The 19,473-nt window shown below is 41.2% G+C and overlaps 3 protein-coding genes across 4 annotated transcripts; 1 reads left to right on the forward strand and 2 right to left on the reverse strand.

The window, feature by feature from the left end:
- Positions 1 to 1,172: 1,172 nt before the first annotated feature.
- ifngr1 (interferon gamma receptor 1) lies at positions 1,173 to 4,736 on the forward strand. Its single transcript, XM_044017828.1, has 7 exons — positions 1,173 to 1,451; positions 2,730 to 2,847; positions 2,951 to 3,135; positions 3,310 to 3,458; positions 3,663 to 3,834; positions 3,918 to 4,048; positions 4,162 to 4,736. Exons 1-7 carry the CDS (start codon positions 1,391 to 1,393, stop codon positions 4,624 to 4,626), a joined length of 1,281 nt encoding a protein of 426 aa, XP_043873763.1. The 5' UTR covers positions 1,173 to 1,390; the 3' UTR covers positions 4,627 to 4,736.
- Positions 4,737 to 5,703: 967 nt separating this feature from the next.
- ltv1 (LTV1 ribosome biogenesis factor) lies at positions 5,704 to 15,087 on the reverse strand. 2 transcript variants are annotated; one of them, XM_044017827.1, is made up of 11 exons: positions 14,882 to 15,087; positions 13,440 to 13,571; positions 13,093 to 13,305; positions 12,816 to 12,903; positions 11,667 to 11,796; positions 7,493 to 7,718; positions 7,301 to 7,428; positions 7,096 to 7,229; positions 6,715 to 6,767; positions 6,289 to 6,486; positions 5,704 to 6,050 (listed from the first exon to the last, which is right to left on the reverse strand). In XM_044017827.1, the coding sequence occupies exons 1-11, from the start codon at positions 14,882 to 14,884 to the stop codon at positions 5,940 to 5,942; spliced, it is 1,416 nt and encodes a 471-aa protein (XP_043873762.1). In that variant the 5' UTR covers positions 14,885 to 15,087; the 3' UTR covers positions 5,704 to 5,939. The 2 variants fall into 2 exon arrangements, with proteins under 2 accessions (XP_043873762.1, XP_043873761.1); XM_044017826.1 differs by having other exon boundaries at positions 6,289 to 6,489.
- Positions 15,088 to 16,486: 1,399 nt separating this feature from the next.
- Positions 16,487 to 19,176, reverse strand: LOC122762640 (calpain-9-like). The gene is made up of 5 exons (XM_044017829.1): positions 18,969 to 19,176; positions 18,816 to 18,894; positions 17,455 to 17,571; positions 17,311 to 17,369; positions 16,487 to 16,762 (listed from the first exon to the last, which is right to left on the reverse strand). The coding sequence occupies exons 1-5, from the start codon at positions 18,981 to 18,983 to the stop codon at positions 16,736 to 16,738; spliced, it is 297 nt and encodes a 98-aa protein (XP_043873764.1). The 5' UTR covers positions 18,984 to 19,176; the 3' UTR covers positions 16,487 to 16,735.
- Between the last annotated feature and the right edge of the window lie 297 nt (positions 19,177 to 19,473).

Here is a 19,473-nt window from a genome sequence, read left to right on the forward strand (position 1 = left end):
GCAACACATCATGAAATCGAGCGCTCACCGCGTTGCTCTGTTTTCTGTGGAACCCAGAGAGAGAGAAAAAACAGGAAGTTGACAGATTTTTACTTCCTGTTTGGTTGTAAAACGTCTGAAACCCAATTTGACGACTTCCTGTGTGAACAATTTGCAGCAGGTTCAGGGATTTGTAAATAAAATAATGTTATGCATTATGTTCTCAGTAGTTTGTTTTATATATAACATAAATACAGGTTTTGATTTGACTCTTTGTTTTATGAGTTCTTCTTAAGAAAAATAAAATACATGTTTGTATTTAACTTCTAGTTTCAGTAGTTATACAAAGCAGAAACTGAGTTACACCAAATTTCACGAACCCTGGTGGAAACTCGTCGCAGCCCAAGATGAATGGAAAAGTCTCTTGGGACCCAAACGTCAACCCAACAGGAAGTCGGCCATTGTCAAATTTAGCATCCATCTTGGCGATTAGAACATTTTCATAAACGAACAAACTCGTCTAAGCGCGATAATCGTAACAACGTAAAAATGTTATCAATTTGTACGTGACACATCAAAGATGAAAAGTTACCAAAAGGTCGCAGTTTTGAGACGTTGGTGAAAATGGAACTGAATTTTCATTTTTATTTTTTTTTATTTTCACTTCACAAAGATTAAGGTAATAAAAGTGCTTTTAAACATGCTTACAAAACAAAAGCATTCATTTCTTAATAAACACATACACTTAATTCACAGTAGGTGGCAACAATGACCAGTTTTTCCTCGGGAAGCAGCTTTACCTGTGGAAATACATAACCGGAAGTTAAATTTGTGGCCTTCACAATAAAATGGTCATGAAATCTAATGGAATGGTTTGATTTTTAACGGTAATTAAAAACACAAACGCATTTCCCTGTCATTGAATTTCATTTGTTTCTGTGTTTTTTTGGTTTTCTTTTCTTTCTTTTTTTTTTGTTTTTAGTTCACATTGTTTTCATTTCCTGTCTCGTGTTATGTATTTATGGGATGTACAGCACTATGTGCTATAGAAATACATTTGGATTCACTTTAAATAAATAAAACAATATTCTGTGTAGTCTTTTATTTGTTTCTTTAACCTTTATTTTGAAGCGGGTGTTTCCGGTGATGTCAAACAGGTGTGGGTTTTCCACTTCCTCCCCCTACTGCGGATGAAACCTAAAGGTGAGTGAACACATGAAGTGTAGGCGAACGATGTGCACGCGCTGGCCGCTCGTTCTGTTGTATCGAGAGATAAAAGAAAAACCTACTTCCGGTGTGGTTGCGAAACGACGCTTTTTCGGATAACGACGCGTTCAGGTGACGATTTTCTCCGTTTTTGTGCGTTAATTATGTAGTTAAAGAGGGATTTTTGGAATTTTGACAGGGAAACATGCGGCTGGATGCTGCGTCCACGGCCCTTCTCTTCCTCAGCGCTGCCTCTGCTGTGATTGGTGAGTTTAAACACATGTATCTGTCATTTACTGTATAATATTCACAATATTAGACGAACGTCACTTACACTCAACGTTTTAAATGTGACAGAAATCTTTTAAAATGGCGTCACAAATAAACAAAAGTGAAACGATATTTGGGGCTAAAAAAATTGTTAAAACTTAATAAAATCTACATTAGCTTAAAACTACTTTATATCAAGAATAAGAACGTTTGTAAAGCACTCACTCCAGAGAAAATCAGTGATTTCAGCTCGTGGGGACACATCAGCTGCTGGTCCTCTGCTGCCTCATGTGGCCACTTTGTGCCACTGAGGTCAATTTAAATGAAGGACTTTAAAAGCTGAATTTACAAAATCAGACATTAGAACTCGGATGGAGGCAGCAGAGGATCAACAACTCGTGTGTGTGTGTGATGTTAAAATCACTGATTTTCTCTGTGAGGTTTGGTGTGGGAGGGAGAGTGAGTGAGTGTGTGTGTGTGTGTGGGGGTGGGGAGTGCTTTACAACTTTCACTTTGTCTTTAAATGAAGTAAGTTCACTGTAGTGAAGACACAACAACAGATTGGAGAAACCATGTGTTTTTGAGTGAATATTAATTGAAGTTTTCATGGATTATATGTTAGTAATCAACTGTCTTCTCTCCCACACACACACACAAACACACACACACACACACACACACACACTCTCCCACACCAAAGTCCACAGAGAAAATCAGTGATTTTAACATCACACACACAGCAGTTGTTGATCCACTGCTGTCTCCATCACTGAGTTCAGATTGACCTCAGTGACACAAAGTGATCACACGAGGCAGCAGAGGAGCAGCAGCTCCTGTCACTGATGTTCTCTGTGGACTTTGGTGTGGGAGAGTGAGTGCTTTACAATCTGTTGTGTTCTTAATCGACATTACTCTGTCATGACAAAGTGACATGATGTGATTTCTGTTTGAGGAAAAACAATCAAGTCAAACTGGAGGAGCGACTGCAGCCGCTCCCTGTTACCTTTGACCACACACACACACACACACACACACACACTGTCCCTCTGTCTGTCTCTCTTTCTGTCTGTCTCTCTCATTTCAATTCAAAATGCTTTATTGACATATGAAACATGTTTACGTTCCAAAGCAGATATGACAAATAATGCACATAAATACAGATAATTTACCGTCTGTCTGTCTCTGTCTCTGTCTGGCTCTCTCTCTCCCTCTGTCTCTGTCTGTCTGTCTCTCTCTCTCTCCCTCTGTCTCTGTCTGTCTGTCTCTCTCTACAGTTCCACCTCCGACAAACGTGAGTGTGTTCTGCACAAACCTTCACGTCACAGTGAGGTGGACGTACAGTGACAAACAGCCACAAACTCGCTTCCACGTGAGAATCCAAGGCTCTGACGGGTGAGACGCCTCTGACACGCACACACACACTCTCACTCTGTGTGTGAGACACATGCACACGCGTGTGTGTGTGTGTATGTGTCACAGTGTTGTTTTCTTTCAGTGCTGGGTCTGAGAATGAAACCACGGAGCACGAGTACGACCTGACTCATTACATCTGGCAGAGTGATCTGCATTACATGGGCTTTATGTACGTCACAGTCACAGCTGTACAGGGCGGGGAACGGTCCCTGTCTGTGAACACGCCTTCTTTCACCTTCAACGGCCTCAAGAAGGCTCACGTCACCTGTAAGTGACACGTCAACTCATGTGGCGGCCATTTTGTCAGGTCACAGCGGGAAAAGCATGGGTTTAATTACTGAGGAACCGTTTCTGTGTCCACATCCTGAGATTATGAGAAGAAGGACTTTTGAGTTTCCTGCTAAAAACAAAATACGTGAAACTTTCAACGTTTCTTTCCAGGTGCGTTAGATTTCCCTCCTGTGAACGTGGCAGCAGAGGAGGCGGCGACCGCCGTCACGTTCCACAATCCCTTCCACTTCTACACAGAGCTGAGGAATTCTAAGAGGAACGGCGACGCTTTCATCGAGTTCACTGTCGTCTCAGACCAGGTTCAGTGTTTTAGTAAAGACTGTTCTCGTCTTTGTCTTCACTGTGAAACACACGCTCACTCACTCTCACACACCAAAGTCCACAGAGAATATCAGAGGTTTTAGCGGCTGCTCCTCTGCTGCCTCGTGTGGTCACTTTGTATCACTGACGTTCAGATCAGTGAGGTAAAGAAACTCTGGCTCAGTGTGGTTCTTGCCCTGCAGGGGGCGCTCGCACACACTGTCTGTCGGTCGACTCAGATCGTCTGCAGGTACGACCTCAGTGTGTCGGACGACGTGGAGAAGTGCGTCACGCTCAGAGGACGGTTGGACTACGGCAACAACGTGGAATATGTGCTGTTCAAGGAGACCGAGCGCATCTGCGCTCACACGCCAGGTCAGTGTCGCCCGCAGTAACCTGCAGGAGCCAGCGTGTGGCGCTTTGCAGCAGCTAAACATGATCACATGTTTTTCCCACAGGTTCTCACATCGTGGTGACCACAGTTCTGCTGGTCGTCCTCGTCCTCGTTGTCCTCATTGTGTCCATCAGCATCTATGCGGTGAAGGCGTGGTCACTGAAGCCCTTCCCCAAACCCACGCTCCCTGTTCCGGTAACTGGCTTAGCTTAGCTTAGCTTAGCATAGCGTAATCATGTCTGTCTTGCCGCAATAACTACAAAATGGCCGCCCTCTCCTGTGACGCCTGTCGTCCTCTTGTCTCGCAGGTCCTGACAAATCCCGACAGAGGCCGACACTTTTTCCCGGTGACCGGAGAAGAATTCCACCGCGTGACTGTGCTCATCCACGGCAGCAGGAGTCCGTCACTCTGCTCCGAGGGCGGAGACTGTCAGGGTGGAGGAAGTGGTGACGCGGGCAGAGGAGGAGGAAGTGGTGACGCGGGCGGAGGAGGAGGAAGTGGTGACACGGGCGGAGGAGGAAGTGCTGATGCGGGTGGCGGTGTGTATCTGCAGCCGCCTCCATTCGCGTCGCTCTACACGGACGGACGACTTTTAGAGGACAGCAGTCAGGACCTGGAGGCTGTGGGGTTGATGTCCACGGGACACGGGACAGACGACGACTCTGTGAAGACCGAGTGCTTTTGTATGGAGGAGGAGGAGGGGGAGGAGCCAAACGCTGAGCCCCTCCCAGAGGACAACCGAAGTCACTACGACCGACCGCACATTTTGTAGGTGGAGGAGCAGAGACATGGACTTGACCGTGCGACGGACGTCATGGTTCAGGATTAAAGTTCTTAATCCAAGATCTTCTCAGGATCATGACTGTATGGCGAGTGCGTGCTTGCGGGGTGGTTATCATGAAAAGCTCGAGGTTTACATTGTTTTCTCAGGTTTTACAGAATGTTCCTTTTAAAGAACGTGTTTACAGGTTTTTCTGAGAATTGGGACGCGGCTGATCTTTCACTGACGGTTCACAGCATGAATCTCAAGATCTGACCTCTGACCTCAGTGCAATGCAAACAGAAGACATTTAAGTGTTTTATTGTAGTTTTTATCATTTTTTTGTCGTATATTCTCGCGCTAACACTCAGGGAAAAATTAGTTAGGGGTTTTAATCTTTTAAAGGGACAGTTCACCTCAGTAAATTAGGGTTACTTGCTTTAATCTGGTGAAGATTTTAGTCGTCACATTTAAGAAATCACAGAAGAAAATAAAGCAGAGCATAATGTCGTTAATCTGGATTAGAGGTCGATTGATGTAGGGTTTTGTCCACGGTTGATGCAGATTTTCCATATTTAATCCAGGAAACTGCACATGGTGAAGTTCTGACTCTCTCCAAAGAAATCCCACTTCAAATGATCTGATGTGCATCGAGGAAGTCGAGTACGAAAATGTACTCGACTTCCACACTAGCGCCTCTACTGCTACTATTGTTTCTTTGTCGTTAGACTTTTTTTTTTTTACAAATATCGGTATCAGTTGTCGCCCCCTAGCACCAAACTCTTTCCTGCTTTTTTTTATTTGTGAAGAACTGTCCCTTTAAACACTGTAAATGTAAGCACTTTATTTAAATCTGACAGCTGATTCACAACCTGTCAATCAACCTACTGGGTTTTTTTTTTTTTTATTAAAGTTAACTTATGTGAACGCTGCTAAATAGTTAATTAATCAAAGTAAAGCAAATTTACCATAATTTCTTTATATTACACACACACACACAGTTGTGGATCAACAACTCGCTCATTCACCAAGTTCAAAGTTAGTTTTAGAACTTTTATTTAGTAAAAAGAAGAAAAAAAACAAAGTGTGTTCATGTTCAATAACAGCTTTTATTACTGCTGGATTTCAAAGTCACATGACGGGGGGCGGAGCCACTTTACTGCTGATAAAAGTTCACCTTTGTTCTTTTTTTTTACTTCAGCCAGAACGAAACTTACTGGCGACGTGAGGGGGGCGTGGCCTGTGAGCAGAGTCTTTACTCACAGTTGTTTAAAGAGAAGAAAAGAGAAGAGTCTGTGTGGGCGGAGAGCGCCACCTGCGGGCGGCTAAAGCTTCAGGCCTTGAATGTTTGTTCTCAGACTCAGCATCTGTTTCTCCTGTCGCATCTTCTCATCTTTGAACGCCACCTTGTTTGCTTTCTTCTCCACCCTCCGCTCCTACACACACACACACACATGGTATAAATGATATTTTGTGACATTATTGTGCAGAAACTGAGGCTGGGAATCATCAGGATGAGCCTGATTCATTTAACCCTAACCCACATGTGGCCGTTTACGCGTATAGGAATGACGTCCTGACGTTCTACCGTAATGACAAGTATACGAGTGCAAAGCTTTCATGGCGTCCAGTGCGAGAGGCGGAGTCATAGTTTTTGAATGTATGATGTTTTACCTTGCGCTCCTCTTTGATGGCCTGTTTCCTGCTCCTCCTCTCGCCGCTGCTCTCCTCTTTACTTCGGGGTTGGGTGGAGAAGCGCGGCAGGTCGCCGTCGTTGATCCTCGTCATGCGCTCCGCCTGTTTGGCCGTCAGACCTCTGGCGGGGAGGACGTCCAGTGGGACGCCCGTCTTACAGGACACACGGATCGGCTTCTGCTGAGGACCAGTGAGAGAGACAAAAGTCTTTATAAAAGGGGGAGGAGTCTGGGACAACCAGCCTCACAATGATTGGACAAGAGGCTGACAACAGAGTGGACGTAGTCAGCCAATGACAAAAATGTGAATGCAGTAGCTGGTGTTTGACCACAGAGGGCAGTAATGACACATCATTTTAATATTTTATACATCAAGTAGATTAGATAAAAAAAACACTTGTCATACCTTTGGAGGTTCTTCAATTACTTTAGGTCTGTTATATATGTTGGAATATGTGCCTGCAGACAGAGGAACACGGATCAATACATGATCAATACATGATCGATACATGATCCATGATCAATGCATGATAGAAGATCATCACATAATCAATACATGATACATGATCAATACATGATACAAGATTATTACATAATCAATGCATGATCCATGATCAATGCATGATAGAAGATCATCACATAATCAATACATGATACATGATCAATACATGATACAAGATCATTACATAATCAATACATGATGCATGATCAATACATGATACAAGATCATTACATTATCAATACATGATCAATACATGATACAAGATCATTACATAATCTAACTCACTGATGATGGTCTCACAGTCCCACTTCTCTTCTGGAGCCTCGATAACCACAGTTTCCATCTCCTCTTCCTCCTCCTCTTCCTCCTCCATCACAACAGGAAGCTCCTTAGGACCCAGGTCTTCAGGTCTGAGACGCCTGAAGCAGCACAGAGATGTAATGTCTGCTGCGCTCTGAGACTGTGTGTGTGTGGTTGTGATCAAACTCACTCTCTGGCCTTCTGTCTGAAGTAGTCTTCAATGACCTGGTCCAGGCGAGCACTGTCCGGGTTAATGTAACCCTCCAGATCTGCGTTATCCAGAGCGCCGATCTCATCGTCGTCAAACTGTTCAAAAAACTGAGATACACACAGTGTGAGACAGTGAGTGTGTGTGTGTGTGTGAACATGTTGGTTTGTTTACCTTCTCAAAGCGGTCGTCGAGCAGCGTCAGCTGTTCGTTCCTCCTCATCACCGACGACGTCATGGAGTAATCTGTGAATCGACTCTTCGTCTCCTCGTCTGCAAAGAGAAACTCGCGGCCGCAGACGTCGCCCTCCTCGCCCGAGAATCCTCCCTCAGAGTCACAGTCGTCTTCCTCGTCCGTCTCCTCCCACTCATCGTCATCGTCCTCTTCACCGCGGTCTCCTCTGTCACAGGTGACACAACAACTAACCATCACTCATCGTCAACACACACACACACACACACACCCTTAACTATTAGTCTTTAGTTAAGGGTTTAAAATCTTGTTTTCAACACACCAAAGTCCACTGCTGCTCCTCTGCTGCCTCGTGTGGTCACTTTGTGTCAGACATAAGGACTTAATGATGGAGGCAGCAGTGGATCAACAACTTCTATGTGTGTGTGAAAACATGTGAACATAATTCTTGACATATTGTCGACTTAAACCAGACGTGGGCATCTTACGGCCCTTTGAGCGTCCCTGTCTGGTGTGGGAAATAACTGGTTTTCTTCTTGTTTCCTGTAATGTTCGAAGACAACAATTAACAGTCAAGCTGTGAATGAATGCTGGGGTGATTATATGACAGGGAAAGGTCACCAGGAAAGGTCAACGTAAGGGTTGCACATAATGGCATTAATGACGTAAGGGTAAACATTAGATTACATCTACTAGGGTCATAAACATTAGGTATGGTGTCTGTTCTTGTTTTACTTTGATGTTTGTGTATAAGTGGTGAAGCTTTTTGGAGGAAGGGGAGAGACCATTTTAGACCGTCCTTGGTGACAGTGTCTCTCCTCCATGCAAAAATCCATGCATGCAGTAAAGACATGATTTACTCAACACTGATGACTCAAGGATTTCTTTCACACTGGCCCGTGGTATGTCAGTCATAAACACAGATGAACAAGTATTTATGCTGAGCATGCAATACAGCTGTGTTGCTTTTATTTTGCAAAGCCTGACGTATAGAAGCACGTATGTGCGTCCGTCTGCACAGCGACAGGTGACGCTAGTCAGTTACCCCTGGCTCCCTAAAAATGTTGGCTCACGTTAAAAAAAGAAAAGTTAATTCTGAATGGTGCAACACATGGACTGCTAAATATTTCTTTACAGACGTCAAATGTAACGCCGTGTGCTTAGTTTGTGGTTCACAAGTCGCTGAGTTTAAGGATTACAATCTGAAACTATCTCTGAAACAATCTGAAGCTACAAGAATTTAGCTGATGAAGAGCGCACAAAGGAGTCAAAGACAACGTTAAGAAAGAGGTCCGTGGTTCTTTTCTTCTACAAGTGTCTCAGTTTGAGTTCAGGAGTGATCATCTCCCTCCATGTTTATTAACTTATGATCTAAATTATCTAACCAGCGAAGCACCGTCACTCGTATGTAAACTCACCCGATGTGATTGCAGCGTTAGTGTGTGTGTGTGTGCATAAGCGTGCAGGTGCACTCTGTCTGGGGTGGGGTCACTGCACTACACCACAGTAGTATAGTAATTTGATTTTTTTTTTTTTTTAGTAATTGTGTTTATTGTGTTTGTATGCTACCAAAACAATACAATTTACTGCTTTTTTAGATAAACTGACTTAAAACTGACAGAGGTTTAGTGAGCTCTGCTGCAATCATTAAGCAATGATTAATCAATGATTGATCAATGATTAGTCTCATCAACTATTCCAACAATCAGTTTATCGGTTTGAGCATTTTTTTTTGTCTTTTTGCTGAATATCTTCTTTTCCTTTCGGCTACTCCCTTCAGGGGTCGCCACAGCGAATCAACCTCCTCCATCTCACCCTGTTCTCTGTATCCCCCTCTCTCACACCAACTAACGTCATGTCCTCTTTCACTACATCCATAAACCTTCTCTTTGGTCTTCCTCTGGACCTCCTGTCTGGCAGTTCCAACTCCAGCATCCTTCTACCAATATACTCACTATCCCTCCTCTGTACATGACCAAACCATCTCATTCTGGCCTCTCTGACCTTATCTCCAAAACATCTAACATGTGCTGTTCCTCTAACGAACATATCCATGTTTGTTACTCCCAGAGAGAACCTCAACATCTTCATCTCTGCTTCCTGTCTCTTCCTCAGTGCCACTGTCTCTAGACCATACAGCATCACTGGTCACACCACTGTCTTGTATATCTTTCCTTTCATTCTGCCTGATACTCTTTTATCACACATTACCCCTGACACTTTTCTCCACTCCCTGTAGCCTGATGGTTCCACTTGGGTTCCTCTCATTCACACACACATATATTCTGTCTTGCTGCGACTAACCTTCATTCCTCTCCTTTCTAGAGCATATCTCCACCTCTCGAGCTTTTCCTCCACTTGGTCTCTGCTCTCCCCACAGATCACAATGTCATCTGCAAACATCATAGTCCATGGAGATTCCTGTCTAACCTCATCTGTCAGTCTGTCCATCACCACTGCAAACAAGAAGGGACTCAGAGCCGAACCCTGATGTAGTCCCACCTCCACCTTGAACTTCTGTCACACCTACAGCACACCTCACCTCTGTATCCCCCTCTCTCACACCAACTAGCTTCATGTCCTCTTTCACTACATCCATAAACCTTCTCTTTGGTCTTCCTCTAGACCTCCTGCCTTTTTCCAGATCTACAAAGGCACAATGCAGCTCCCTCTGACCTTCTCTGTATTTCTCTACCAGCATTCTTAAAGCAAATACTGCAACTGTAGTACTCTTTTTAGGCATGGGTTCTAACCCCTAACCCTCTAGGGCTGGGGTACCCCTGAGCAAGGTACCCAACCCCCATTGCTCCCCGGGCGCTACTCAGTGTGGCAGCCCACTGCTCCTAATTCTAGGATGGGTCAAAATGCAGAGAATAATTTCCCTAAGGGGATTAATAAAGTATCTCAAAAAAATAATAATTGAAACCATACTGTTGCTCATAAATGCTGACCATCACACGTCTTCTACATTCCTCAGGCATCTCCTCACTCTCTAAGATCCTGTTGAATATCTCCTGTTTGTCTTTTTGCTATTATTATAAATATTAACCCGAACCCAAACAAACCAGAAATATTCTCATTTAAGAAGCTTAAAAATCACAGAAATTGAATTTAATTAGTAATAATATGGTGGACAATTAAGTTAGTATTTGATGAATAATAATGAACCGTTGCAGCCTTGTAATACGAGTCTAAAATCTCTACTGTGGCTGCAATTGAAACTGTTATGACCACCAGGAGCCATAAGGGGGCAGTGTAACCAATCACTTACCCATTTCATTGTTATATGGGGCAAAGACAGCAGAAAACATTCACACATAAGAAGCTAACCCGACTCACAGAAACCTTAATGAGTCATTATTTATCAAGACAGTTTGTAATTTATTAATAATCAATGAATCACTGCAGCCTCACATCATGACCACCAGGATCCACCAGGGGTCAGTGTAACCAAACACTTACATGAGAGGGGAACAAACATCCACAGTGATCAAAGTAGGGATGTTTGTATCAGGTATCGGTGACAATGGGCGGCTCCATAGCAGCCAATCTATGCAGTCTAATTCTATGCTGCGCAATGTGCGTGACGTCGTACGTAAGCAACACGCAGCGTGGAAGCCGACGTATGTTTTCATAATGAAGCGAGAGAAAGGATCAACGATGTGGAACTCTTTCACACGGCGACAGACGACAAACTGCTCGGCTGTTTGGAAAAGTAAATGTTCCGAGCGGGACACGGGATTCCGGCTGCTAATGATCCACCTGGAGAACGACATGATACGCCTCTTCCTGAAAAGTGAAGCTATTGCTTTACTTAAGAGTGCTGGTGCACAGTTATTAAATAAATAAATAATCTGAATCAGTGTTTCAGTCAAGTCTGATGTTGCCTTGCACAAAACAACGACACATTCCGTTTGTTACCAAAATTCCGTGCTGTTTTTCTGTATCGGATCTGGATCGGCCGATTCTAAACCTGCAGATTAGGACGATATGGAATATCTCCATATGTTTTGTTCGAATGGCGATATGCAATATTGTAATGATATTTCGAACAAAACAGGTAAAGTGTGCACTTTTAAGTGATCACCATCAACCACTTATTTAGGTTTAGGTTTATTAGAGTGTTCAGATCAAAGTGAAAGTTTAGCTTTCTCACCGGACGACGAGCGGCGCCGAGCTGTTCGCTTTGACGATGAAGTCGTCGTCCAGGACGTTGTCGGGGTCGTTGTAGTCAAAGTCTTCGTCCAGAGCGGCCACGATGTCGGGATCCATGTCCAGACGTGGACCTGAAGAGGAAACAACATCAACGTGCACGGAAAACAGTGAGAGTGCCGTCAAGCTGAAAACTGCCCAACTGTAAATCAGTTAAAAACACTTAGGGACAGCACCGCTGATCGCTGCATAAACTGCTGCTGTATGTGACTGTATCAGACTGAGTCTGTGCTCTGGTCGCGGAGGACGTACTGAACAAATATTTTTAATTTCAGAATGGTCAGTTATGACCTCTATGTGACCTTTTCTTAACAATGTGTGTGTTTGTACGTCGCTGACTAAATACTGATGTGAAGTGGTACGAACACACGTTTGCTGACTTTATCCGGCACATTAGCTTCATATATAAAATCCTCTGTAAAACACTGTGCTCCACTGTGCAGCCACCAACAGCACACTTGTCCCTCCGCGTTGACATAATACCGCTCTTCCTCCCTCGCCTGCACTCTCGCATTTTATAGGGACAAGGTGGAGCTAAGGTGGAGCTCTCGAAGTAAACTTACTGGTGGGGCGGTAACATTCGCGGTGAAATGCGCATGCTGCCGTCATAAGCTCAGGGAATACAACATTGCATGTTTTATCACCTATACTTACACTAAGGGGGACCACGAAAACAGGACTGAGTATTCTTTTTCCACACTTTGGCGACTGGTAGGGCCTCCAGAGTCCCAAAAATAAGTATTGAAATGGTTAAAAAGTTGATTTGGCATGATATGTCCCCTTTAAATGACTCAAACCTGTATGTGTGATTTTTCAGCTTTTTTTCTGCTTTCTTAAAACTCCATAAAAACATTTGGAACAGTTTGTGTAATGTCACATAAATGTCAAACTTGTAGAACTGCAACAATGAATCACTTCAATCAAATCTCAAAAGTTGATGATTAATAATCAGAATTTTTGCTTCGTAAATATGAAAATGTTCTCGTATCTTTGCTTCATAAAAACAAAGAAAGGAACACTGGTCAACATTTTCTGTACCAAACAAGTCGATTAAATCCACAGTTACAGGCGATGACAGCAGATTTTGTTTTACCTGAGATGGGAGCGGCTTTGTTCAGAAGTCCCACCTCCTCCTCAAACTCTGAGGCGAACACAGACGACGGCAGATGGATGTTTAACGCCTGAAACACAGAAACACAAATCACCACGGCGATGTGAACACAGAAGTACAGTACAGTTTATTGTCATTATATGTGGCAAATAATGAGATTACAGGCGCTTTAACAAACTGCAGCATGAAGACGGTCACAAACTGCTGCTCTCGTAAAGAATAAAGCCAAAAACAAATAAGAACTTTGACTTAAACTCACAGGAGAGGCTTTGGCCACGTCATCCTCCTCCTCCTCCTCATTCAGCTCGTCTTCGTCGATGACCTGAACAGGAAGTCTGCTTGTGTTTGGAAAGCTGGACGCCACCAGCTCAGTCGTGGGCGCCGTCTCCTTCAGGTGCTGCAGGTAGTCGTAGTCATCGTCGAAGAAAACACCAAAGTTCCTCTGCTCCTCGCGCCTCTTCTCCACCTCCACCTGGACAAAAATTAGAAAAGCTGGATTCTTCAGGGCCTGAGCGCACACACACACACACACACACACGACAAGAGCATTGCGCCACCTGCTGGCAGCATGGTGGCCGTGAGGGTCCACACAATGCTGCTCTGTACCTTGGCGGCCGGCAGGAGGACGTGCTGCGGCGCCGTCTCATCTGCTGCCAGAGGATCTCTCTGACTCCTGTGCACCAGGTGAAAGGTCACCGCCTTCTTCTTCTCTATGAACGACTTCTTTTTCCGATGAGGCTGTGGAGGAGACAAACACAAGCAGTGAAGTACATATATATGTATAAATGATACTATATACTTTAGAGTCATCGAGGAGGACAGGTGAATGAGGAGGAGAACAGGATCAACCAGATTTCTGCTGGCTGATCCTTTCAGCTCAATGCTCCCTTCTGGAAAGTGTAACCAGAACAAGTACGGCCGGTACAACTCCACTGTCTTTCTGAAGGTTTATTCCACATACACAGTTAAACAGTTATTAGACAGCAGTCAGTTAGTAGTTAGTTTAGACAGTTAGTAGCTACTAACTAGACAGTTATTAGTTAGTTACTAACTAGAGTTAGTTAGACAGCAGTTTGTTAGCAGCCAGAAGCCAGTCAGTTAGGTCGTAAAACCGACAAGTCGTACAGGTTCTGATGATAGATAGATTTACGAAGCCACTTACAAAGGCACATACGAAGGTTAATATATAACAAAACATGACTTTGACGATGCACCTTAAAGGCACCGGTGCTTCGATACCAATAACAACAATGAACAGATGACTAGAATGAAAGATAAATAGCTTTGCCTGCTAGAGAGTTCTACAATGAGGATGAGGACAGGTGAATGACGAGGACAGGTGAATAATGAGGACAATTGAAGAATCCTACTTGTGTACTCCCTTACTTCTCAAGTACACCCTTGCATACTTGAGTACTGTGTTTACATATTTTATTTAGTCAGCACTTTAAATTGGCTTTTTTACTTTAACATTTTCAGACCACTACTTTTACTAGTAGCCTAAACTGACCATAGGTGTGAGTGTGAGAGTGAATGGTTGTTTGTCTCTAGTATGTGTGTGTGGCCCTGCGATGGACTGGCGAACAGTCCAGGGTGCACCCCCGCCTATCGCCCGATGTAGCTGAGATCCTCTGGTGGAGGATAAAGAGGTAGATGATGACTGACTGACTGACTGACTTTACTTTTACTAGTACTGGTCATTTGAGAACACAGTGGTAGATTATTATTATAATATAATATTCTCTCATTCATCTTCTACCGCGTTCTACATTTTATCCTGTATAACATTTGTTGTTAGTTCAACACAAAGTAGCTTGGAATACTTAAGAAAGTTAATGCAGGACTTAAAAACTTCTCCCTGTAACTTGAATATTTCCACTCCACGTCTGTTTTAATTTTTTTACTTTCTTTGTCACAAAACAAACATATTAATTGTGATTAAAAGCACTTTGTTCATATTTCCTCTCTTTCCCCCCCTTGTTTTTAAATGGAAACACAGGAGTGACGTGAGCTAGCAACGTTAGCTTCGCGTCGAAACGTCCACTTACCATCTCGTTTGGTGGATTTTTGACGGGTTTTCTCCGACTGCTCCGGTTCAGAGATAATCTGAATTAAACTACAGGCAGCTGTTACGGACAGAGAAGTTTAATCCAGCCCAGAAAGTGTCGTTAATCTTCATTCACGGTGCTTGTTTCTCTGTCTCTTTGCCACGCGCTGCTGTTACTGCCGTGACCGTCACTGGAAGGAACCATTCCTGCGAACAACAGGGGGATGAAATCCACGTCAACATGCTAATAGATCATATTCCTGTTCATGTCTAACATTTAAATATGTTCAGATGAACGAATGGTCTCACTGTGTGTGTTATGTTTTTCTTGTATCATTCAGGAGAAAACCTGTATTCAACTATATACTGCGTTGTTGGTATCGTCCAAATCGTCTGGATTTCTGTTCTTCATATAACTTTATTAACAAGACCCTTCGTGAACATACAGTTTACATAAAATATGACGAGATAAAGTTGTAATCTTATGAGAATAAAGTGGTAATCTCATGAGAATAAAGTTGTAATCTTACAAGAATAAAGTCGTAATCCTATGAGAATAAAGTCATAATTTTATGAGAATTAATCGTAATCTTATGAGGATAAAGTGGCAATTTTACAAGAATAAAGCCGTCATTTTTATGAGAAGAAAATCGTAATCTTGCAAGAATAAAGCTGTAATCTCATGTGTTAGAGCCATATGTTGTTACTTTAAAATCTATATCATTTCAATTATATTACTCACTGATTGCTATCTAAGTGATGTTTATGTTTTATTCAAATTTATTTAAATATTAAATTTATGTAGTATAATTTTGAGACTAAAGTTGTAATCTTATGAGAATAAAGTTGTAATTTTACAAGAAGAAAGTCGTAATCTTATGAGCATTAAGTCGTAATCTTACGAGAAGAAAATCATAATTTTATGAGAATAAAGTCGTTATATTATGAGAATAAAGTTGAAATCTCATGAGAATAAATCACAATTTTACGAGCATAAAGTTGTAATCTTAAGAGAATAAAACTGTAATTTCATGAGAATAGTCATAATTTTATGGGAATATTCGTAATCTTATGAGAATAAAGTTGAAATTTTACGAGAATAAGGTCGTCATTTTATGAGAATAAAGTCGTAATCTTACGAGAATAAAATTGCAATTTTTCATGAGAAGTAATCTTGCTGAAGATAGTAGTATTCTCAGGCATAAGATTTGTAATCTTAAAAAAGAATAAAAATTTGTATTTCACTTGAGAGCAGAGTCATATTTTGTAGAATATTAAGTATCTTGAATAAAGTTGAAATTTTAAAGACCAATTCGTATTTGCTGAGAATAAAGTCGTAATCTTACGAGAATAAAGTTGCAATTTTACAAGAAGAAAGTTGTAATCTTATGAGAATAAAGTCGCAATTTTACGAGAAGAAAGTCGTAATCTTCTGAGAATAAAGTTGAAACCTCATGAGAATAAAATTGTAATTTTATGAGCATAAAGTTGTAATCTCCTAAAAAGTATTATCAATAATGTCATCATTTAACAAAAGCATCATTTTCAACATCAGTTTTATTCAAAATGTATTTCCACTCATGCAGAGACAAATAAAATAAAAATCTTTTCAGTTCCCTGCATCCGGATCTCCCACAGGCAGGATGTCACATGACTGACCCGAGCAGGGGGCACAGGTGGCATTTTAATGGCATTTCAAGTGTAACGTCAAAACAATGTGATGCATGAAGGAAAAGAAAGAAAAAGGTAACGCGTGTTTGTGTCATCACGGCCTGAATATTCAACACACTGCACTTTAAAGACCGTCGGTTGTGTTTTGTTCTTCTGGTGGCTTCTGTTTGCTCTCCTCTGCTCCTCAGACGTTCATCGACAACATCAGGAACTGTGTGAGGGAAAGAGGAGCTCCACATTAAAACCACTTTTGTTTTCTTTTTAAACTTTTATTTGCTCTCAAATGTATTGTTTTATGGTCACAAATCATTCTTCTTTTTTTTTTACAATTGAAGAATGTAGATCATGAAAAAACCAGCCAAAAAACCATTATCTACCACTAAATGTTCATGTGTCACTTTGTAACGCACTCACTCTCCCACACCAAAGTCCATAGAGGAAATCAGTGATTTTAACGTCACACACGCAAGAGCTGTTGATCCACTGCTGTGTCCATCACTCAGTTCAAATGAGTCATTTTGTAAATTTGGTGTTTTAAAATCTTTGTTCAGATTAACCTCAGTGACACAAAGTGACCACAAAAGTGAGCTAAAATCACTGATTTTCTTTCTGGACTTTGGTGTGGGAGAGTGAGTGAGTGAGTGAGTGGTTAGCACAGATTTTATTAGAGGAGACTTTTGTTTTCCAGTGGTCCTGAACTTTAAAGATAATCTGCAGAGATTAATATTGGAGTCAGGTGTGACATGAATGTGATTTTACCTGCATCATGTTCATTCTGACACGCCCCCTCTTGAACTCGTCCACAGCCTGGAAAGCTCCTGGTATGAGAGAGTGAACAACAGTGAACAATCATCCTCATCCTCATCCTCCTCCTCCTCCTCCTCCTCATGTGTTCATACGTACTGAACATGTTCTCCAGACGGACGATGCAGGTGAGATAATCGTCAAAGTCGATGTCATAGTTTTCGTCAGCAAACCTGAGGCCGACCAACTGCAGCAGTTTGTTGTCCAGATTCATGCCTGTGTTTAAACATACGTCATCATACTATACTGTGTACTATAACATAGTATAATATGCTATAATATAATATACTGTACTCATGCTACTTTACACTTCTTTGCAAAATTTTCCTCTACGTTATTTTATTTTTAGAACGATATTTATTACTCTACTCGTCCATGCTACACCTTAGTCGGCTGTCTCCTTCACTATACTTTAATCTTCTTTATTTACTAGAGTTTAATCTTCTTTATTTACTAGAGTTTAATCTTCTTTATTTACTAGAGTTTAATCTTCTTTATTTATTATAGTTTAATCTTCTTTATTTACTATAGTTTAATCTTCTTTATTTACTATAGTTTAATCTTCTTTATTTACTATAGTTTAATCTTCTTTATTTACTATATAGTTTAATCTTCTTTGTGTATTATAGTTTAATCTTCTTTATTTATATAGTTTAATCTTCTTTATTTACTAGAGTTTAATCTTCTTTATTTACTATACTTTAATCTTCTTTTATTTACTATACTTTAATCTTCTTTATTTACTATAGTTTAATCTTCTTTGTACTATAGTTTAATCTTTAACTTTATTTACTAAGAGTTTAATCTTCTTTATTTATTATAGTTTAATCTTCTTTATTTACTATAGTTTAATCTTCTTTATTTACTATAGTTTAATCTTCTTTATTTACTATACTTTAATCTTCTTTATTTACTATAGTTTAATCTTCTTTATTTACTAGAGTTTAATCTTCATTTACTAGAGTTTAATCTTCTTTATTTACTAGAGTTTAATCTTCATTTACTAGAGTTTAATCTTCTTTATTTACTAGAGTTTAATCTTAATTTACTAGAGTTTAATCTTCTTTAATATAACTTCACTAGACTTCACTCTACTTATTTCTTCTTTTCTCTGCTCTATGAACTCGACCCCCGTAACAAGAACAAAAATCACAGTTAAAGTGATAGAGATAAAGTCAAAAAGTGAAAATGAGAGATAAAGAGATAAAGTGATAATGAGAGATAAAGTAATAATGAGAGATAAAGAGATTAAGTGATAATGAGAGATAAAGTCAAAAAGTGAAAATGAGAGATAAAGAGATAAAGTGATAATGAGAGATAAAGTGATAATGAGAGATAAAGAGATTAAGTGACAATGAGAGATAAAGTGATAATGAGAGATAAAGTGATAATGAGAGATAAAGTCAAAAAGTGAAAATGAGAGATAAAGTGATAAAGTGATAATCCCGGTTCAGACTCACCTGCAGCCTTGAGGGCGATGCGAAGCTCGTAGGACGACATCTTTCCTGAGCGGTCAGTGTCAAAGGACAGGAAAAGCATCTGTAACCGTGACAACAGTTAAAGTTCACCCTCTAAACACCAGTATGGGTCAAAGGTGAAATGAAAACACGTACAATCCACTTCTTCATCTTTTCCCAGAACACCTTAAACTCTTGGAACTCCAGCTTCCCTGTGTTGTCCACCTGATTCACAATCAAGGAAAAGAAACTCCACAAAAGCAGCAACGTTATCAGTGATTTATCAATGATTTCTAAAATAAATCACTGTCAATCACAACAGCTGCTTCAGGTTAAAGGTCAGTGTGTTTGTTCATGGCTACCTTGTTTGAAACTGACGTTTGTAAAGCACTCACTCTCCCACACCAAAGTCCATAGAGAAAATCAGTGATTTTATCTGTCAAGGACACAGGAGCTGCTGGTCTAGTGCTGCCTCGTGTGGTCACTTAGTGTCACTACAATCAGTCTAAATAACAAACTTTAAATGCAGAAATCACTAAAATCAGACATTTGAACTTAGTGATGGAAGCAGCAGTGGATCAACAACTCCTGTGTGTGTGATGTTAAAATCAATGATTTTCTCTATGGGCTTTGGTGTAGGAGAGTAAGTGATTTAATAACT

Source organism: Solea senegalensis, unplaced genomic scaffold (assembly GCF_019176455.1).
Source record: "Solea senegalensis isolate Sse05_10M unplaced genomic scaffold, IFAPA_SoseM_1 scf7180000015887, whole genome shotgun sequence".
NCBI lineage: Eukaryota > Metazoa > Chordata > Actinopteri > Pleuronectiformes > Soleidae > Solea > Solea senegalensis.